Source organism: Schistocerca serialis, chromosome 8 (assembly GCF_023864345.2).
Source record: "Schistocerca serialis cubense isolate TAMUIC-IGC-003099 chromosome 8, iqSchSeri2.2, whole genome shotgun sequence".
Classification (NCBI taxonomy): domain Eukaryota; kingdom Metazoa; phylum Arthropoda; class Insecta; order Orthoptera; family Acrididae; genus Schistocerca; species Schistocerca serialis.
This window is the reverse complement of record NC_064645.1, coordinates 50,020,414-50,044,490: the sequence shown is the minus strand read 5'-3', so window position 1 is coordinate 50,044,490 and position 24,077 is coordinate 50,020,414. Positions and strand designations below refer to the sequence as shown.

At 39.3% G+C, this 24,077-nt stretch overlaps 1 protein-coding gene across 3 annotated transcripts in view; it reads right to left on the bottom strand.

The window, feature by feature from the left end:
• The window catches only part of LOC126417174 (uncharacterized), a 114,294-nt gene that overhangs the window by 50,590 nt on the left and 39,627 nt on the right, over positions 1–24,077 (bottom strand). For all 3 annotated transcript variants that reach the window (XM_050085075.1, XM_050085073.1, XM_050085072.1), the window contains 2 exons: positions 12,172–12,388; positions 6,582–6,738 (listed from right to left, as the gene is read on the bottom strand). In XM_050085075.1, the coding sequence (XP_049941032.1) occupies positions 6,582–6,738; positions 12,172–12,388 (374 nt within the window). The remainder of the gene's footprint in view (positions 1–6,581; positions 6,739–12,171; positions 12,389–24,077) is intronic.

The window sequence follows — 24,077 nt, the reverse complement described above, 5'->3', positions numbered from 1 at the left end:
CAACAGGAAGAAGACATGCTTTGTTGGTGCTGCACATTTTTGCAATTTTGACTGAGATAAACTCAGGCTGCAGTGCTCTTCTTTGGTACACCAATGTAGAAACAGCTAAGAAAAAAATCATTGCAATTTGCATATTCATTCACAGGCAACAGCCCACTTCGTAGTTTTCTTTTGTGCGAGACCCTGTCTGCAAGATTTGTGTGTCGATTTGAAATTCTAGATTCACATATTCGACTGTTCACATTTATCTGCATAATCTTTCATCAGTTGCAAAATCATTGGCAATTGAATTGTACAGTGAATGATAGTACAGTTCAGGGAAATGGCAGCAAGGGACACAACAGGACATCATGTACACTTAGTGTGTATGCCCGGGGGCTTTATTTTATTTGACATGTTGATGAGACTAGTCCAGCAGCCATTGGGGGAACAGGGTGCAGCCAACTGCAGATTGTGGTGCATACTGGATCAAATGACACCTGTCATCTGGGCTCTGGGGTCATACTTGGATTATTCCAGCGATTAACAGAGAAAGTTGAGGAGACCAGCTTTGTGCACATAGTTTCAATGAAGCTCACAATCTACAGTATTGTTCCCAGAACCGATCACTGCCCTTTGGTTCTGAGTCGAGTGGAAGGATTGAACCTGAGATTTCAAAGGTTCTGTGACATGATAGCTACAACTTCCTGAACTTCTGCCATAGGTTTGAAAACTGTGGCATTCCTTAAGTGGGTCAGGTGTGCAATACATGTCAGAGGCTGCTACCCAGGTGTTTTCGATCACTTCCAATCCAGATAAATGATATCTGTAGGAAACCCAAAAGTACCTATCTAAGATCAAAAGGAATGCCTTCTACAGGTGAAAGTATTGAAATCCTAGTGCTTAACTGCCGAAGTATTCATCAAAAAGTGCAAGAGTTTGAAGGGTTCATGAAAAGCAGTGAAGCTCACATAATGCTAGGTAGAGAAAGCTATTTAAAATGATAGCAGTGAGATGTTTTGGGAAAATTTAGACGTATATAAAAAGAATAGACTAATGGGAAATGGAGGTGGCGTATTTGTTGCAGTAGACAAGAAACTCATATCCATAAAGACAGAAATTGAAGATGCATGTGAGATTGTTTGGACAAGACTCAGTATCAGAGGTGGGCATAAAATGGCAATTGAATCGTACAATTGTCCAACAGACTTATCTCCTAATGTCATTGAAAACTTTAGAGAAAACTTCAGTTAGCTTGCAAGTAAGTTTCTGAATCATACTGTAATCACTGGAGGAGACTTTAACCATCCAGCAATCAATTGGGAAAACTACACTATGCTACTGGTCGGCATGATAAGATTTCCTTTGAAGCATTACTCAATGCCTTCACTGAGAACTGTCTACAACTTATAGTTCAAAATCCAATCATGATGGAAATATATTGGATCTAATGTCAACATAGAGACTTGACTTCTTTGAGGGCGTCAACATCGAAACAGATATCAGTGACCATGATGTGGTTGTGGCAACAGTGATTACCACAGCAAAAAGGACAACTAAAACAAGCAGAAGGATATATATGTTCAGTAAACTAGGTGACATCAGTAGCGTCATATCTCAATGAGGAACTTGAAACTTTTACACAGGGTAGGAGCATGTAGAGGAACTATGGCTAAAATTTTGAAAGAGTAGTTGATCATCCACTGGATAGATATGTACCCAGTAGAATCCACAGTATACAGTCACTGTAGAAAAACTTCGAAAGAATAAGAGACTGCTGCATAATAGGTTTAGAACAAAGTGTAGAACAGTAAATAGAGACATACTGAATGGAACGGGTTTGGCGGTCATGAAGTCTTCAATGACTACCATAGCAGGATATTATCAAATGATCTTCCACAAAACCCAAAGAAATTCTAATTGTATGCAAAGGCTGTTAGTGGCAACAAAGTTAATTGCCCAGTCCCTGGTGAATGAGACAGGAATTGAAATTGAGAGTAGCAAAGTAAAAGGTGAAATGCTCAAAACTGTTTCCAAATGTTACTTTACAAAGGAAAATCCATGATAACTGCCCCAATTTAATCCTCATTCCATAAGTATTGGTGTCTGTGGTGTTGAAAAATGAAGGTTTAAGTTGTCGACAGGCACACAGAAAGTAAATAAAACTTTCTATACACAACAGGCACACAGAAAGTAAATAAAACTTTCTACACACACACACACACACACACACACACACACACACACACACACACATATATATATATATATGCCTATGCCCCTACGTGGTACTGCATAGATTAACAGTACCAATGTTATTTTTTGGCAGGTGGACTGGCTGTAGTGAGGGTAGTGTCGGGTGGGATAGGGCGGGTAGAGGGAGAGAAAGATGGGAGGCAGGGAGAGGGACTGGGGGTGGGTGACTAGCAGCTTGGGGAGAGAGAGCCAGCTTGCAGGCTAGGGATGTAGGATTGGCACGACTATAGTGGCCACTGGGAAGAAGCACACGCTGGAGGCAACACGTTGACCTGAATTGGGAGGGTATGACAGGACGGAGGAAGGAGAGGACAAGCCCCATTTGCGTAGATGGAAGTTATCCTTCCTTGCAACACATCCTCTAATCTCACAATCATACTGGTATCAATCTCAGGTATGCCTCTGCCGACACCCCCGAGCCATTTTTTTCACTTCCTATTGTCCTGTCAGCCCCTTCTAATTCATGTCCACACGTCATCTTCAGCATGTGCCACTTCCCACTGGCTGCTTCAATCATGCCAGCCCATATACCTGTCACCCTTCCCTCCCATAGTCTTAGCCTGCAAACCGGCTGCCTTCCTCCAAGCCACTGGCACCCACCCACCACAACCAACCCACCAGCCAAAAAATACCATTGGCACTGTTAGTCTATTTGGCACCATGTAGTGGCATAGGCATGTGAATACGTGTGTGTGTGTGTGTGTGTGTGTGTGTGTGTGTGTGTGTGTGTGTGTGTGTGTATTTTTACTCTAGCTCGTTAAAGGAACTCTCCAAAAACTAGCAAGTTTTTTTCTTTTGTGTGTGCCTATCAGCTCAACGCTTCTGCTTTTCAGTGAGTGGTGTTCTTTAAAGTTTTTACATCATTTTCAAAATACTAACAGTATTCCATCCTGGATTTTCCACTGTTTGATATAAAAGTGTTAGGTTTATATGACAATGAAAGAACCCTCAAATGGACATATGATGCTGAAGAAGTGTATGTATATGTTTGTGGATTTAGGGTACTCAAAGGCGCAGATGAGTGCCATGAAGCCAATGAGATTGATATTAAATTTTTCTTAATATTAGAGGAATAAGTGTCTACTAGGATATGATGGTAGTGTTATCTTTAATACACAACCAAAATTAAATTAGCTTATTTTAATATTGTTTCATTATGAGCAAATTACATTATCACAGGTTGTAGTTTACATTATAAACTGGCATATGACATTTAAAAATGTGGCTGCCATAAGCCTGAAATGGGAGATGTGAGGTTCCTTTAATGAGTATACCACATGTAAACAAAAAGACGAAAAAATGTGTAAAAATGTTCTGTTTTGGGAACTAATTTTTGTAGACCTAAGCTACAGCATGTGTGAAGAAGACTTTTCAAAATAATACATTTCTTATGTTACATGATAAATACTGCTGCAAAGTACCAAAGTTTCTGTGGGCCAGATATTATATTACCTCACCACTCTAGAATAAAACATTGCATGTACAGATGTTAACTTTTACATGCCTCATGAGTGAATAACCTTCATTCACAATAGTGAATGAACTGAGATATAATCATTGACTATAGTATTTGATATTGTTTTTAATAGGGGAAAGCTATTTCTCATTTGTTTTATACCCTTGTGAGAAAGCTAGCATTTTAAAAATCAGTGTGATGGAAGCTGAGTATATGAAAGAAAGTTAAATCTGTCAAATAGCATCTCTCCAATTTATATCAATGTAAAAATAATATATGGTCGGTCGGTCTCTCTCTCTCTCTCTCTCATCCTACTCCTTCAAAAAAAGTATTGCCCAAACCTAATCAAGCAGTCATATTCATGTAAAAATATTCTGTTACAATTGTTATTTTTAGCTGTATTGGGTATAGATGTCCTACTTATTGGTGACGTATACAGGAAGTCTATTTCGATCTAATTTCAAATGTCTCTCGAGCATCATCAATGTAAATATTACATGCAGAGGCAGGCACTACATGATAAATTCATAAGTCTTGATGCCCCACAGTCTTTTCCTTGCTGGTGCAGGAATAAAGGGTTAAGCTGTAAGCATTCACTAATGAATCTAGAAGACTGTGATTCAGTGATGCATACAGTGTGATATATGGATGTTTGGGTCAGTTTGTGAAGTGTGTACAAATAATCTATTGGTAAGCAGACTACTCCCAATAAACAGGAAATCTGGTTTCAAGCCCGTCTTGCACAAAGTCTCACATGTCAGCAATAGACGGGACAATATTATGAAAAGCTTAGACTGTTATTCACCATATAGTGAACATGTTGAGTTGCAGACAAGCACAACTAAAAAGATTGCTAAACAAGTGAGCTTTCAATCAAAATTGTTTTTATCTTACACCATGGTGTGCTTGTCTGTGACTCCACATCTCCACTATATGGTGAGTAGCAATCTATAATTTTCATAATATAACAATATTATGAGATGGAGAGCTGCTATCCCCATATAGTGGAGATGCTGAGTCGCAGATAGAGACAACAAAAAGACTGTCACAATTATAGCACTGTCACACACGCAAATGCAACTCACACACATGACTACAGTGGTGAAACCATACTGCAAGCAGCAGCACCAGTGCATGATGGGAGTGGTGATTGGGTGGGGGTGAAGAGGAGGCTGGAGCAGGGAGGGGAAGGTATAGTATGGTGGGGGTGGTGGACAACAAAGTGCTGCAGGTTAGACTGTGGGCAGGAGAGAGGTGGGGAGGGAGGAGGAGGAGATTAGTGTTTAACATCCCGTCGACAACGAGGTCATTAGAGACGGAGCACAAGCTCGGGTGAGGGAAGGATGGGGAAGGAAATCGGCCGTGCCCTTTCAAAGGAACCATCCCGGCATTTGCCGGAAGCAATTTAGGGAAATCACGGAAAACCTAAATCAGAATGGCCGGAGACGGGATTGAACCGTCGTCCTCCCGAATGCGAGTCCAGTGTGCTACCACCTCGCTCGGTTGGTAGGGAGGGGGGGGGGGGGGGGGTAGAGTAGCAGAAAAGGAGTGAAATAAAAAGACTGGGTGTGGTGGTGGAATGAAAGATGAAAGCTGCGTAGTGCTGGAATGGTAACAAGGAAGGGGCTGAATGGGTGTTCAGCAACTAACAAAGGTTGAGGCCAGGAGGGTACTGCACGGAAAGTTCCCACCTGCGCAATTCAGAAAAGCTGGTGTTGGTGGGAAGGATCCATATGGCACAGGCAATAATATTGTCATTATTCCATCCAGAATTTCCCATTGTTCAATAGGTAGGACATCTACACCTAGCACAGCTGATGCCAAGTTATTCGTACTCAGTGAATTTATTTTGATCTAATTTAGAATGGTTGTCAATTGATACGAATGTCAACTCTACACGCTGAGGAGTGTGCAAAATGATAACTTCATAGGTCTCAATTCCCCATTGTCTTATTCTCATTGGTGCAGAGATACAAGGTCAAGCTGTGAGCAGTCACTGATGAATCTAGTAGACAATGATATAGGGATGTCAACAGCATGACATACTAAAGACTCGATTGGTCCATGAAGCACGCATGGGCAACCTAATGGTAAGGTCACTGCTATTGATAAGCAGGAAATCCAGCTTCATGTCCCGGACCGGAACACATTTTCACATGTCTCCAATAGGCAGGATATCTGTACTTAATGCCGCTGATGTTAAGTCATTCCCATTCAGCAAATTTATTTTGACACAAATAAAAGAGTTGTTGGAGGGCTGCACTGATGTGTCAAGTTAGCATCCACTTTCGGCACTTTCTAGTTCTTTGAGAGATGGCTAGATGCACACTTTCACAAACTTTGTCACAATCAAATGTTTCATGAATTACATGAGGCACAGTTCCATTCCGAATTTTCACATCAGCAACAGTCTCCATATCGTGATCTGACAGCTGGCAAATGATACACCCACAGTTGAAACTGTCGCAGCAGTAATGACAACATAGAAATGTTCAAGCCAAAGTATGACTTTAGTGTATCACTATTTAGCACTGATATGTTGCAAAATATAAGACACTGCTTTATTTTACAACAAATTTCTGAAGCAGGCTCACTTTTGGTGTGGAGGACATCTGGTCAACAACCCTTTGCTTTGAAACAATCCATCTGTTCCCTACACTTGCACAATTGGGAAAGTTCCATGTTGTTACTACCATACTGAACACAACTAGATACAGTAAATCAAAAGTACAGTACTGTTTTACTCCTTATAACAATTTGTACATGCACTTTCTACATAATGAATAATGTGTCTGCAACCGTCATTGAACTTCTTGTTATGTATAAACAAATAGAAAAAACGAACACCTAATATTTTAAAAGTAGTAGTACTGAACATCATGCTGCTCACCTGTGAATTATTTCAGCAGCCATGTGTACCTCATATGGATTACAGATCAGTGCCTCATGCATCATCTCACCTGCTCCAGCAAATGGTGAAACTATTAGAACTCCTGGAGGCTCATTAATCTGACAAGCAACGAACTCCTTGGCGACAAGGTTCATTCCTGGAATGAAATAATATTTAATTAGGTCACATTAGATGGAAATTTTAAAATGGCAGAAGCTCATTATACGTTAAACTTCTGCACTGTCACACAACCTCCCAGTTAATTGCATAACTTTTCATCCAGTAGAATCCTTGAGTATCAAAAAATAAAAGGTAAAAAATGCAAAGAATATCATAATATTGATACATAAATACGTACAACAATCATAAACCACGGAGAATATTAAAAGTTAATTTTGAGCACATCTGCAATTTGTCTAATACATTTGTTGGATTCACATCAGATTAGATTAACGGAGGGTACTGAGCCTATAAAAAGGATATTATGGATGTTTACAGGCTTCTTTCACTGAAAAGAAAGAGTAACAACAATGCTAAAAGAAATGCAGGCAAACACAACTTCCTCACTCACCAGTGCAAAAACAGTTTCTATGACCACTGTTGGCTACAGACATTTTCCTGCACCGTAACATGTTGATCCACTGGAGATTTAATTAGATTACATTATATAAGGGGCGTTCAAAAAGAAACAAGCCGGAGACATAATTACAGAAACCAGTACCTGTATTGACCCTGGGTGTTGAGACACTTGTCCCACTGTCACTTAAGGTGGTGAATGGCTGTCTCTTAAATTCCCAGTGCTGTGATGTTAACCAGTTCTGCAGGTACAGCTGGACATTGTCATCCACACGAGTGCATGAAAGGTTATACTGATGTTCTTCTTTGGCCAATATGGCCCCCTTCTGATTCACTTCCTGCAGCATGGGACAACAGTGAATGCCCAGCATTACTCTCAAACCTTGACTACCCTTTGCCAAGCGATCAAATCAAAACGACCAGGAAGTCTCACCCGTAAGGCCATTCTGCTTTACGAAATGCAAAGCCTCGTACGGCCAGCACAGTCACAGCACTCCTGCAAGAATTCAAATGGCAGGTTCTCAGCCACCCTCCATACAGTCCGGGCCTCTTTCCCTGTGATTGCGTCAGTTTTGGTCCCCTTAAAAAGGCCCTGAGGAGCAAGCGATTGTCTCAACAGATCTATAGTAGGGAGATCGTCCAGGATGTAGAATATGTTAATTGTTATTTGACATGAGCTGCAACATCTGTCAGCAATACTCAGAAACCAGTAGTAACATATACACACTGACAATTTTAGCAGTAGTGGAAAACTTGCTACTTCACAAGTAGAGGACAAGAGGAAAATTCCTACAAAACAAATAAAGGTTTGTCCGTAAAGCGGTCAGAACAAATGGCTCAGCTTATATAATCATGTCTCTGATGGTGTTCACATACAGACTGGAATCAGTGATCATAAACAAGTTCTAGCAACACTAGGGAGCAAGGTACAAACACCTAGAAAAGTACACAACAAATTCCAGATGTTCAATAAAATGGAGAAGGATGAGGTTAGCCCATTTCACAGAGAGGAGTTAGAATCATTTGGTTCAGGCTGTGAACAGTTGTCCAAGCTCTAGAAAAACAAGTACATACAAGAATAATTGAAGATAGTGGAGAATGCCTTTGATATACAGACAATTTCAGAAAACTTGTTAAGGAACAAGTATCCACACTAGCCTACATACAAACAAAGAACAAATCTTTAGATTGCAGATGTTAAATGAAATGAATTGGCTACCAGCTTGAATAACTTCTGTAGCAAAATATATATAATCACAAGACCTATACCTCAACCTCAAGAGATTTTTAGTTTGTTTTAGGGCTGTCAGTGGCACGAAAATTGGTTCCAAGGCACTCGGGTACGAAAGAGGAGCTAAAATAAAAAATGGCAAAATAAAAGATGAAATGTTGAATTCTTTCTTCAAATGTATCTCAAGGAAGTCTTCAGTGCCTTAAACTGGCAAAATGAAGGAGGGATATGAGTTTGTAGACCATATGTGAACCACATGACAACATAAATAACACTGTATGAATGCAAAAAATGGAATGAGTGACGGTAACAACTCACTGTACACACTGATCAGCCGCAACATTATGATGACCAACCTACTATCAATACAAACCCATCCAGGCAATAGCAGTGTCACCTGGTGAAGAATGAATTTTGGTATGGGGAGGCACACTATATATGTGAGTTTGGCCAAGGGCACATTGTGATGGCCCCGAGGCTCGGCATGAGCACTTTGGAAACTGCACGACTTGTCGAGTGTTCCAGGAGTGCTGTGGTGAGTGTCTCCAGCCCATGGCGAAATCAAGGTGAAACTACATCCAGACATCAGAGAGTTGTCTAGCCACCCTTCACTGCAGAAGTTGGATGCCTTAGGCTGGATAGACTAGTGAAACAGGACAGGTGGTGAATTGTGTGGGAACTAACATCAGACTTTAATGCTGGGCAGAGTACAAGTGTGTCTGAACACACAGAGCACCAGACAATCCTAGCGATGGGCCTTCACAGGTGATGACTTATGCATGTGCCAACGTTAACTCCACGACATCGACAACTACAACTGAAGTGGGCACGTGACCATTGGCAATGGGCATTGGCACAGTGACAGAGCATTACAATGTCTGACAAATCCCAATACTTTCTTCATCATGCCAAAGGGAGAGTGTGAGTCTGTTGTCTCCTTGACACCTGTACTGCAGGACGGAGACAAGCTGTCAGTGGCTCCCTTATACTATAGGGAACATCCACATGGGCACCCATGGGTATAGTGGAGATTGTGCAAAGCACCATGATGGTCAAGGAGTATTGTACACTGGTTGCAGATCACGTACATCCTTTCATGACTATCATGTTGCATTTTTCAAGATAATGCACCATGTCATAAGGTCAGGAGTGTGATGGAGTGGTTTGAGAAACGCAGTTCCTATTGATGTGCTGCACCCCCCCCCCCCCCCCTCCCCAACTTGCCAAATCTGAACCCAGTCGAATACATTGGGGGCGTGACTGAACATGGCATCAGAGTTCATTGTCCCTCTCCCTGGAATTTACGGGAATTAGTTGATTTGTGTGTGCAGATTTGGTGCCAGCTCCCTCCAGTGGCCTACCATGGCCTCACTGCTTTAATGCCATGATGTGTCGCTACTGTTATCCATGCCAAAAGTGGATGGACATACCAGCTATTAAGTAGGTGGTCATAATGTTCTGGCTAATCAGTGTAGTTGAGGCACAAGACAGTTGACAATCACATAAACAAGATTTGAAATGTTGCTAAATTTCAGGTCATGCCCATATATGGTGAGCTGTTACCTTCCCCCCTTTCATTATTTATAACTGAATTGCCTTAGTTTCACTGTAACATGTATAGGAGCACATGCACTTACACTTTTTTATCTTCTAATACTCTTAGGACACACACACACACACACACACACACACACACACACACACACACACACACACACACACAGGAAAAGGAGTCATGAACATACACTCAAAACTATACAATGGATATACCCAATACATACACAACTGACAAATTGGGAATGATGATAAATTGAAAGCTATAGCTGGAGGAATTGCTCATGACCAATGGAATGACCATTGCAATATGGCAAATCAAACAAACCTAATGCCTGAGGAATCGAACACAGATATAATTCATTCACTGCACAAAAAAAGGGGGTTATAGGTCACATTTGAATAACATCCCTACTTGTGAGAATAACTTTTATCCAAAGTTATTCACACAAGAATTCAGAAAAAGCTTGGCAATCATAAGACGAATATGAAACATCAAACAGCTTGAAACATAAAAACATATCAATGTAACTAAAATTACATTCAAGAACACTAAATCAAGAGTTTCACATTTAAAGATGAATTGTTGGAACAATTTGCATTCTCAACCGGTGTTTGACAGGGGGATGGACCCCAACCTGTACGGTTTAATTCCATACTTCACCCAGTCCTGCGAGAATGAAATTCTGGTGAAACATCATATGTCTGCTTGTGTCTGTATGTGTGGATGGATATGTGCGTGTGTGCGAGTGTATACCTGTCCTTTTTTCCCCCTAAGGTAAGTCTTTCCGCTCCCGGGATTGGAATGACTCCTTACCCCTCTCCCTTAAAACCCACTTCCTTTGTCTTCCCCTCTCCTTCCCTCTTTCCTGATGAGGCAACAGTTTGTTGCGAAAGCTTGAATTTTGTGTGTATGTTTGTGTTTGTTTGTGTGTCTATCGACCTGCCAGCGCTTTTGTTCGGTAAGTCACCTCATCTTTGTTTTTATATATAATTTTTCCCACGTGGAATGTTTCCTTCCATTATATTGAGAACATACTTTTATTCACACAAGAAAAACATACACGACTGTTCATTATCAAAGTTATCAAATACTTAACTTATCAGGTTACAGCAACAATAACACTGAGGGCCAGGGAGGTTGTGTGTGCTTAGTGAAGGTTTCATGACACAAACACAAAATATATCACTGCCAGTGTATACAGACCAGGTGATAGAATTTTCCTCCTCCTAGCATCAGTTTATCTCAGACTGCTGGAGCAACGAAACAAACTAAGCCTTGAAAAGACACAGCGATGGTAGGCAATGAAAATCTCATAACTCCATTTTGTTAAATTCTGCAGGTGAAACAAAAGTGGTTTCTTATAAAATAAAGTGATACAGAATGATGCTACATGTGTTAACTGTACAGTAGAAGGCTAGTTATTGACGGATTAGTGAAATCCGTCCACTTTCACATCTCTCTATGATTATGGAATTACTGGTTACTGGAATTACGAGTTTTCACAGCTAGGTAGGTTTTCATTGCCTACAATCGCACAGGTTATTCGTGTTTTGAAGAAGTCTTTTCAAGAACATGTATATAGTTATAGGCTTATATGGCTAGCATCAGTTTATTGTAAAATTAAGGAACACATTTTATGTTTGTACAGAATGATCTTTCTGAAAGTTGAAACTCTGCTCCATAAAAATCAACACAGATTCAGAAACAGTGGTCTTGCGAAATTCAATTCCCCTGCTCGTCCAGGTGGCAATAAATAGCAATTCCCAGGTAATACCATGTACCTTGACTGCCAGACAATGTTTGACACAGTTCCCACCATCAGTTACTGAATAAAATATGAGCTGGAGCAATGCCAGACCAACTTTACAATTAGAGAGACTTTATGGCCAATATGGAGATTAATTGTGTCAAAGTAGCTGAGACTGTGTCCCAAGGGAGTGTTGTAAGCCCATTATCATTCACAACAGGTACAACAAGCCTAGTAAACAACATCAGAAGTATTGTGAGGATGTTTGCAGATTATGCTGTCACATAAATGAAAGACACAACACCAGAAAACTATATCTTGCCATTTAATGATACAAAAGCAATGGGTACGACTTCCAGAATGCGGACTGAGCATCATTCCCGATATGCATATCAAGTCAGTGAAATTAAAATATTCAGCTGCTTCTGGCAGTCTGATTTCATATGGGATCAACAAGGGAATTGAAAGTCAAACATACCATCTCGAAGAGGTGTAACAAGAGCGACAGCAGCGTCTCGATAGAAGGCAGCCAGCTCATCTTGCCCCACTTGGCCATAAATGTATCGAATCGGAGACCAGTTGTAAGTTGTGAAACGACCATTTATGCGCCCCACCATTTGGTCCATCTCTTCTTTCAGATCCTGATATTCTTTCACATCTGTTCTTGATGGAACTGATATTTGAAGAAGCGTAACCTGTTGGCAGTAAAAACACTGAGGTATTATAATAACCCAATCTTAGTAATTAATAATTGCTCATTCATTAAGAAGTATACCACCATTACTATTTGAGCAGTACTCTTATCATTTTGGATCAGAACGAATTAAGATCAAAATACAACTGATCTGCAGTCACATAGAAAACAATTACAGAAACTCAGGTATAAAACTCTTATAGAACCTATTGTAAATTATTCATTTAAAATAAAGGCTGCAATAAGCAACGTGTGCTCTCCTGACAAATTAAATTATTGGTACTGAATGTGGAGCACCAGTCACAAATTGTGTTAAGATTATATTTGATATATGGTTTATTCCACAAACCATAACAGGAAGATCCTTGAAAAAGGAATGGCATTCACATCAAAGAGTCACCAAAAGAAAACAACCATGATCATCAAAAGAGATTGCATTACTGCAATGAAGATGTGCAAAACCTATAAATTTCAAAGTGGCAAATAATACACAAATCAATTGCTAAGGAATTCAGCAGGGAACAAGGAAATGGTCACAAACACCTTCTCGAGGCTCCTCTTAAACTGCACGTCATAAGTATAGAGGACACATTCCACACCAAAATAAGTGACTGTAAGTGAGGATTTGACTATTAAAACAGTCATTTTCAAAAATAAACATTTTCTCCTACAGAGAGATGAAATAACTTCTACATCTTGTTCAGACTTATATCTTTTATGTTGTTTTCCAGATATACTTGAAACATTTCTGCTACATCTTTCTAATGAACATTGTAGCATAACAACACAAAACATTTTTGTAAAATGCAACACTCATTGGAGAAGATCATATTTGCCAGAAAATAATCCTGGAACAAGGAACACTACACAATAATAGCTATCTGGGTATTTATAACAATGAAAACGATCAATTATTGACAAAATTATTGGGCCGTCCTCAACAATCAGTCTTTCCTTCTCGCCCCGTACGGAAAGTCTCCCCTGACCCGCAGTTCTGGTTGACTTTCCCGAAATCTACCCCTTTTCCTAAACCTCCCTAGATCTTTTCCTTCACCCTTCTTCCTTCCCCTTCAACTCTTCTGCCTGAAGAAGAAGTCACTGACTCTGAAAGCTTGCCAATCACAACAGTCTTTTATATGTGTATTTTCCTGCTGCTTAGTGAGAAGATTTTTTCCCTATATACAGGATTCGGTGCAGGGACTTCCTTATTTGAAACGCTCAGCACACGGTGGCTGTTACTCGTTGTTGCATGGGTTTCAGTGCAATCAAAAATGTGAGACTTGATTTTTTTAAGGTTAGTTTAGTAGTGATCATGCAATGGAGAAGAGAGGAGCGCGTGTTTGTCGTTGTGGACTACTCTTTGAATGGATGTTCGGTCATCAGAACTAAGCGTGCAGTCAGGAAACAGTTCAACATTGCGCCTGGACATTGTGTTCCTTATGAGAAATCAATTATTATGTGGGTAGACACCTTTACGGATACTGGAAGTGTGCAGAAAAAGAAACCAGGATCTTCAAGAACCACCAGAGCACCTGAAAACATCGAGAGGATGAGGATGTCAATTTTGAATTCCCCCAAGCGATCTTCACACAAACATGCAGATCCCTTGCAATTTATGAACACAAGGTAAGACGAATTCTTCATGAAGAGTTGAAATTTCATCCTTATAAACTGTCAGTGGTACACATACTTCATCCATGTGATTCTGTTTCACAAAACAATGTGTACGAAGCCTTAATCGATGAGCTGCCTCATGATACCTTAGTGTTCTTCGGCGATGAGGCACATTTTCATTTGTCTGGCTGAGTAAATAAACAAAATATGTGGTATTGGAGGGGATCGAACCCCCAAGAACTTCATGAGCAGCCCCTGCATACAGAACGTGTGACTGTTTGGTGTGCACTATCTAAAGTTGGCATTATTGGCCCATGGTTCTTCAAAGAGAATGATAAGGCAGTGACAGTCACTTCTGAGCGTTATGTTCAGTTGATTGAGCAGTTTTTTCTTCCAGAAATTGACGAAATGGATGTGGGTGATGTCTAGTTCCAACAAGGTGGCATACAGCTTGCATGGCACGAACATCGATGGCCATGTTGCGCGAACACTTCATCGAACATCTCATCTCTTTGAGGGGTGATCTCCAGTAGCCAGCACGCGCCCCAGATTTAGCGGTATGCGACTTTTTCTTATGGGACTATCTGAAATCCTTGGTTTATACCAATTACCCACAGACCCTGGCTGGGCTACAAAACAATATTCGTGTTGCTATTGCCAGCGTCGATAACAGAGACTTATTGGAAAAAGTGGACTGAAACTTCCGATTTCGAGTCTCCAAATGCATTGAGCAGAACAGAGACCACCTTCAAGATATCATTTTCGGAACTTAATGGAACAAAACTTTAGATGTTACTCTTTGTAAAGAAAAAAACTTAAATTGATGGCTCTAAGGCTTTCTAATTTATGATTTTTTTATTTTTTTTAAAATAAGGAAGTTCTCGTGCTGCACCCTGTACTTAGCTGGATATGAGAACATATTTTCTCATGATGACATCTTTGTATAAAACGTTCTCAGTCTCCCTGCTGTATTTAATTTGAGTAAAAGCTTGAGCTTTCTACGATAATCATCATCGTCTTTTTTGCGAGCAATTGATTGTCATAACTGCTACTGTGATGGCCTTATATGACCTGTGATTGGTCAAATAATGTGACTGTGATGTCATGCGGCCAGAGATCATAGAGAATATCTGTGCCCCCATGGCACCATCCCTCTCACTACAGTCATCAGAACTCAGTGAATTTCTTTGTAATCTTTCAATGCTGGGAGCCTGATTTCATGCACCATAAAGCTTATAGTCATTATCTCAGAGTTATCTACGCACATTCTGATCACAAAATCACCATGGAAAATGCATTGAACTTGTCAGTAGATCACTTTCCTCTTCAGACTATTAAGTTCTTCCATCACAGTATGATGTCTACTTACTTTTTATATAGTTAAAAAGTTTATGAAATGACTAACAAAATATTTTGTGATCTCACCAACAAGTGTCAAAAATCTTCAGCAGCTCCTTGATGTTACAAATAGCACACATCTAAACACCCAGTTCACTGTGAAAATGGTAACAGGAGGCAAGTTGCCATTTTTGTAACATAAATTGGGTGGGCAACTTGGCCAATACGCTTATCACACGCTGATGGTGACTGACTTACACATCAGAAAGCAATATCTTGTATCACCTAGACAAGAAGTGAACAATTTTAGATATGTTGGTACACAGAGCTATAATCATTTCTAACAGGTTCCACTCTGATTCCATGGTAAAATGTCTGAAGCATTTGTTTGAAAAGAACATCTATAAGAATCAATACGTTAAATTAGCATTGTCCCAGTCAAGAGACAATTTGCCCATCATCCTCCTTCCTTCCTGTGAAGCTACATCTAATAAAGAACATAGGGCCCATGGACACACATGCCATTAAGATCATTTTCTAACTATTCAAGAAGATAAAAGAGAATGTACACAGTTAAGGACAGACTTTGGCTAAGGGTAAAGCCTCAGAGTGGAATCAACTATAACAGTTAATCGATCAACAGTTTTCGAACTCTGTGGAGGAAACCAATGGTATATCACGAAGAGTGACATAGGAAAGTCAATGATTGCCGAGAACAGGCTTATGAATTAATAAAAAATTATATCTGATGAACTAAAAGTCTTCCCCACACATCAATCTACTGGGACTCTCTCTTGAAGATAAATGGAAAATAGCTTTAACCAAGACAGGCAGAGATAATCTAAGTGGTACATGGAATAGGGCTTTATTTGAGGAGACTACAGAGAAATTCATCAAGTTATTTACATTCCAATGGAAGCCACTGTCATCACAAGCACTGGCACGGTGTCTGCCAGCATCATGTCATGACTAAACATACAACAAACCCTATGCTAATTATTCATTACATAAAGCCATCACAGCAACAGTTTTTTTACATGAAAGTAACGGAGGTTAATATTGAAAGTTCAAGTTTTTACTCCAATTTTATGCTGTGAGAAGGCAGAGAATATTTTAAACAAAAATGTTTTGCATGCTGTGCTACATATCTATAGTGCTATCCTTAATTAACATCAGTTGTATTTATTCGATGTTCTCACATCTTATATTTAGCAAAATTATTTTCTTAGTAGACTCATGGAATGGCTTGTCTGGTACAATGAGACAAGTATCGATGAATAACACAACTGACCAATTTATGTCATGAAAGTTGTACCATCTAATCTGTAAGTGTAAGCTAAGCTGTTGATAAGAGTAATAGATTATTTAAAACATTCCTTGTAGGCTGGGAAGTACTATGAAACCAACGAAATAGTTCAGATTATTGTAGTAATATTTTAAAGGTGTTTTATGTGCTGGGCAAAAAGAAAGCAAAGAGCTAGAGATACGCCAAATGACATGCATTTGGCTGTCAAGAGGTCAATGTGTGAAGCCTTCAATGCCTGCCATAGCAGAATCTTATCAAAAAAACTTTTATAAAACCCTTAGAAAATCTGGATGTATTTATAGGCTGTCAGCGGCACCAAAGTTGTACTTTGCATTTCTTTAAACAAAAGTTATGGGGAGTTAATGGAAGAAAGCACAGATCACACCCATCAACAAGAAGGGTATCATATGAGATACACAAAATTATCATTCAATTTCATTGACCTCCATCTGTTTCAGAATCTTGCAACATATTCTGAACCAAACATAATAACGTAACTCCAACAGAATGACCTCCTCCATACTAACCAGCAAGGATTTCAAAAACACCAGTCATGTGAAACGCAACATAAGCCTTTCTCGTATGACATCCTGAAAGCCATGGATCAAGTTAATCAAGAGGATGCGGTATTTCATGACTTCTGAAAATCATTTTACTCAGGCACACAACAATGTTTATTAACAAAAGTATGATTCTAAGGGGTATCAAATTACATTTGTGATCGGACTAAGGATTTCTTGGTAAGGAGGACACACACAGCATGTTATCTCAGATGGAAATGTTGTGTGGCTAGGGCCTCCCATCATGTAGACCAGTCGCCTGGTGCAAGTCTTTTTAGGTGACGCCACTTCGGCGACTTGTGGGTCTATGGGGATGAGATGAGATGATGATGATGATGATGATGATGATGATGATGAAGACAGATGGGGCAGTCGGATGGGGAGAGAGCAAATGTGTGTATATGGGTCACACCCTCCAGATCAGGATAGGATTCAGCAGAAGCAACTTGATGTTGCTGGTACCTTATGCCATCAGAAATTTATTGTTGTTGTCGGTGGTTGTGGTGGTGGTGGTGGTGGTGGTGGTCTTCAGTCTGAGGACTGGTCTCCACGCTAGTCTGTTCTGTGCAACTTCCTTCATCTCTCCGTAGCTACTATGACCAACATCCATCTCAACCTCTTTACCATATTCAAGCCTTGCACTCCCTCTACAATTGTTACTGTTACATTTCCCTCTATTACCAAAGCGACAGTTACTTCATACCCTAGAATGTGCTCTCAACCAATCCCTTCTTTTAGATAAATTGTTCCATAAATTGCTTTTCTCCCCAGATTGATTCCAGACCTCATTATTTGTTACTCAATCTACACGTCTAGTCTTCTGTAGCATCACATTTAAAAACCTTCTGTTCTTTTCTTCACTACTACACAAGGCTACACTACCTTCAGACAAGACTTCCCTGCATTAAATTTACATTTGATGTTAACAAATTATTCTTCAGAAATGCTTTTCTTGCTATTTGTCAGTCTGAATTTTATACCTTCTCTGCCTAGGACATGATCAGTTATTTTGTTTCTCAAATAAAAAAAGTAATTCACTATTTATAGTGTTTCATTTCCTAATCTAATTCCCTCAGCATTGCCTCACTTACCTGAGTTACATGCCATAATTTTTTTAAACTTTTGTTGAAATTCACCTTTTCAAGATAATAACCATTTCGCTCAACTGCTCTTCCAAGTCTTTTACCGTATCTGACAGAATTACAATGGCACTGTCACATCTCTTAAGTTTTCATTTATTCTCACTAAACTCTAAGTACCTTTCAAATTCAACTGTTTCCTTCACTGCTTAACAGATGTACACATTGACTAATATAACAACAAAAACAATCAATTATTGACAAAATCTATCCAATTAAATAACAGAGGTACAGACTGAATAAATCAGGGAAAGGTTACAACTCTGTCCCACTCCCATCTCACCTAATGCTACTCTTCTATGTTCTTTGACACTTACAACTGTTGTCTTCTTTCATTACGAACTACATATAACCTTTCGCTCCCTGTAATTGATCCCTGCTACATTCGGAGTTTCAAATAATGTATTTCCAGTCAACATTATCAAAAGTTCCTCTAAATCTAAATAATTTGTGTCAATATTTTGAAAACATAAGTTACTAAACTAATATTACAAAAAGGATAGTTGCCAGTCACAATATAGTGGTGATTCTGAGTCGCAGTAGGCACAACAAAAAAGACTGTCCGAAAGTAAGCTTTCAGCCAACAAGGTCTTCATCGGAAATATACAACATACGCACTCACGTAAATGCAACTCCGGTTGGCCTTAGGAGCCAGAGACTGTGGTCAAGAATGCGTGAGTTGCTTTTGCATGAGTGTGTATGTTGTCTATTGCGGGCTGAAAGCTTACTTCTAGACAATCTTTTTGTTGTATCTGCCTGTGACTCAGCTTCTCTGCTTGCTGAGTAGCAACTATCCTTTTCATAATACTGTCACATTCCATCTTGGATTTTCCATTGTTTGCTAAACTATAGACTGATAAGGTTCACACTTGTCAGCATCTGCCTTCTTTCTCATTAGAATTATTACATTCTTCTTGTACTCTGAGGGTATTACACCAATCTCACCTATCTTGCACACCAGGTGGAATAGTTTGTCACGGTTGGTTCTCCCAAGGATCTCAATAGGTCTGAGGGAATGTTGGCTACTGTCACAGTCCTCTCACTGTCTCATTATCATCTACTTCCTCTTTTTCTTCTATAATGCTGTCTTGAAATTCGTTTTCCTTGTGTAGTCCTTCTATATATTCCTTCCACCTTTCAGCCTTTCCTTCTTTGTTTAATACTGGCTTTCCATCTCAGCCCTTAATACATACACAGGTGCTTCTCTTTTCTCCAAAGGTTTATTTAATTTTCCTATAAGTAGCATTTATCTTTCCACTAGTCGCTTCTACTGTCTTTCATTTGTCCTCTAGCCTTTCCTGCTCAGCCATTTTGCTCTTTCTGTCATTGTCAGCAATGCAGATTATGACAGCTGATTTGAAAATTTTGTAATGCAGACAAGTTGATTTGAAAATTTTGTAGCAGATTAAGTTAAGCAACAAATTTTAGAAAGTTATACAGACAAAGACAAAAGTGGAAATTACTTAATTACGACAGTGATACAAACAGCAGAATATGTTGCAGGTGTGAAGAAAGCAAAAGAAAAGAAAACTTCACAAGAAACAAGGCAGTGTTAAATAGAGGACAAAAGCTTCATGTAAATGTTAACACAAACATGATATGTCCATTATTTGCAAATGCCTTTGAGAGGATGTGAGAAAACACAATGAAAATTTTGTAAGAATACGCTATATGTTCTACATTCTGACCTACTAATGTGCACCGCATTACCTCAACAAATCCTGTATCATTGAGAGATGATCCTCGAATGAATACATACAAATGTTGGTGTTGTGGTCTTCAGTCCAGAGACTGGTTTGATGCAGCTCTCTATGCTACTCTATCCTGTGCTAGGTTCTCCATCTCCAAGTAACTACTGCAACCAACATCCTTCTGAATTTGCTTACTGTATTCATCTGTCTCCCTCTCAATTTTTACTCTCCACGCCTCCCTCCAATACTAAATTGGTGATCCCTTGATGCCTCCGAATGTGTACTACCAACCAATCCCTTCTTTCAGACAGGTTGTGCCACACATTCCTCTTCTCCCCAATTCTATTCACTACCTCCTCAATAGTTATGTGATCTACCCATCTAATCTTCAGCATTCTCTGTAGCACCACACTTCAAAAGCTTCTATTCTCTTCTTGTCTAAACTATTTATTGTCCATGTCTCGCTTTCATACATTGCTACACTCCATACAAATACTTTTAGAAAGGAGTTCCTGACACTTAAACCTATATTTGATGTTAACAAATTTCTCTTCCTCAGAAACGCTTTCCTTGCCAGAGCCAATCTTCATCGTATACCCTCTCTACTTCGACCGTCATCAGAACTCATCTACTACTCCAAATGTCTCATTTTCTAATCTAATTCTCTAAGAATCACCTGATTTAATTTGGCTAAATTCCATTATCCTTATTTTGCTTTTGTTGATGTTCATCTTATATCCTCCTTTCAAGACACTATTCACTCCATTCAACTGCTTTTACAGGTCATTTGCTGTCTCTCACAGAATTACAATTTCACTGGCACACCTCACAGTTTTTATTTCTTCCCCATGGATTTTAATTCCTAATCCAAATTTTTTCTTTTGTTTCCTTTACTGTTTGCTCAATACACAGACTGAATATCAGGGATAGGCTACAAGCCCGTCTCACTCCCTTCTCAACCACTGCTTCCCTTTCCATGTCCCTCGACTCTTAGAACTGCCATCTGATTTCTGTAGAAATTGTAGGTTTGCCTTTCCTTAATCTGTCTTCTAAGATAAGTCGTAGGATGAGTATTGGCTTGCGTTTTCCAACATTTCTATGGAATCCAAACTGATCTTCCCCAAGGTCGGCTTCTACCAGTCTTTCCATTTGTCTGTAAATAATTCATGTTAGTATTTTGCAGCCATGATTTATTAAAGTGAAGTTTGGTAATTTTCACACCTGCAGACACCTGCATTCTTTGTAATTGAAATTATTATATTTGTGGTGTCACCGCCAGACACCACACTTGCTAGGTGGTAGCTTAAATCGGCCGCGGTCCATGTAGTACATGTCGGACCCGCGTGTCGCCACTGTGATCGCAGACCTAGCGCCACCACCAAGGCAGGTCTCGTGATACGAGAGTGGACTCGCCCCAGTTGTACGAGAACCTAGCTACCGCCCAGTTGTACGAGAACCTAGCTACCGCCCAGTTGTACGAGAACCTAGCTACCGCCCAGTTGTACGAAGCCTTTCTCTCTCATTAGCCGAGAGACAGAATAGCCATCAGCTAAGTTAATGACTACGAACTAGCAAGGCGCCATTTGTATCAGTGCCTATAGCTTACGAGTATTCAAGAGAGATGTATTCCAAGGACTAATAAAAAGATAAGTAATAAGCATCTACATACTTTTCTTCTTATTCATTTATAAGTTCTCATGTTCCAGACTTCACGCCCGTCTGCTTTAGCCGTGCGTGCACTATCGGCTACAGCGTTAGTCTAGAGTTCATTTTCAGCAATCTCAACTTCACGGTATCGGCCCAGCTACCGACACAACAATATTCTTCTTGAAGTATGAGGGTATTTCACCAGTCTCATACACCTTGCTCACCAGACGGTAGAGTTTTGTCATGGCTGGCTCTCCCAAGGCTATCAGTAGTTCTAACAGAATGTTATCTACTCCCAGGACCTTTTTGACTTAGGTCTTTCAGTGCTCTGTCAAATACTTCACGCAGTATCACAACTCCCATTTCATCTTCATCTACGTCTTCTTCCATTTATACTTTGTTTTACTTCTCCAAAAGTTCTCCTTCACAGTGATCAATTGTACACAAATACTTCAGGGAATGAATTATGTCTAAGAATGATTTATCAGTTTGAAGAGGAGAAGCTGAATTATTTTTTTGCAGGATGTAGTTACTTTGATTTTCAACCAAACTGTCACAGCACTCTCTTACTGCACTTGATATGATGTTTCACAGCACTTGCTTTTGGTGATTACGCATTACCTTTTTCTAAAGATTTGACAACATCTCTGTTATTGGATAATATTATACTTATGTTATTACTATTTTTAAATGGAAGCCCATATTTGCACAATTCTAAATTTTTAGAAGAAATCTAGTTTTGCCTATGTGTGTGGCAGCGCAGTTTTACGTCTTTCTTTATGTGTTGACTGTTAACAATCGGGACAGTTGTAGGCACTGGTGCAAATGATACATCTAGGCATAAATCTCTTTAAAAGTCGAATTTGGATACTGGGACAGATATGAGGGAGTCATCATGGAATGGTACGCTGCAGATTTGTAACACACAGTGATTCCATAAAACTTTTTGTAGAACAGTATAAAATGTCTTTCTTCATTTGTAATTATCACCAGGTTCTGCCAAGTGACAGTGAATCCAGTTAGGGCTATTGGGGGTGCTATACCATTCCCAATGTACACAGTGGCTAGGTGTGAAAGACTACACAAAAATGTCCTCAGCTGGTATTAAGATTTTTTTCTGACACTTGACACTTAGTTTTAGCAAGTGAAAAAATTTAAATCCCACCAAAGTCATACTGCACACTCCTTATAACTGACTGGGTAATCCCTTTCATAAACAGAAGGCAGGCCACAACAGCTCTATGATGTCCAAACCTACCTACTGCTTTATAATTGCTTTCTTATTTTTTCTGATTATCAGCTGATTTCAAGATGCCCAGTTGTATTACTCAGACATTGTTCAAATAATTTATAGAAATGCTCTATAGAATGTCCCAATAACTGCAGGCAACTGATGTATATGTTTGCACCAGAATAAAGAATTATGCTTTGTACCAAAAAAAGATACGGCGAGTCCCCATATAAAAATAATTGTATATTTTGTATTGTGATTATTTACTCCACAGATCATTTGAGACTGAAAATAGTAAACAGTAAATAGCATCAAAAAGTTATGTATTGTTACGCAGCTGCAAGAATTCTATTGTCTTTTATGAAACTTCAGTAAGAAATTCCGTAACAAAACCCCAATTATGCTCATAATGCTCAATTTTGGTGAATAAATGCCTGACTGACATAAGGTGCATTGCTCCAGAAGATTATCTCATAAGACAGCAGGTGGTGAAAGCATGCACAGAGTTCAATTTTATGTTGAAGTCAAGTCAATGAAATATAATTCTACATAAAAAGATGATTTCATAGTCTATCAAAGTGTAGATTCAAGTTTAATTTGTTGATCATCTATATACCATGCAGGAACAGCAACAATCATTTCAGAAACCACGGCAATCCAAGTGGGGTGCCATGTACTACAATTTCTTAATTTTCCAAATAAAATTTTAATAACTACACAGCTGAAATCCCCAGTAAGGGAGATGTTAAAGGACAACTTTTCCTGTTTAACATTGTTGAAATCTTATTTGTAAAACCAAATGAGTGATTCTTTGCATGGAACCCATTTAACAAGTCAGACTGAAAAGTTTTTAACAAGTTATTGTCAGGAAAGTCGAAGAGTAATTTAATGCGGGTTAATTTTTCAAAAATCTTTGAAGAAATATAAATCAGAAGACTTGGAGAAACGCATGGCAAACACTGTGCTGTCTTAAAATATATTTATTCACTACTGGTTTCAATCAAGAATTGTCTTCACGGTGGATAAATATTGTGACAACTTCAAATGTCATACACGTTACTTAACCAGATAAGATGCCATAGCTGACTTGCAAACAGCAGAAAAAGATACTTCAGACCATATTACCAGCTTAAGCAAACAGAAAACATTGAAAAATGAAACCAG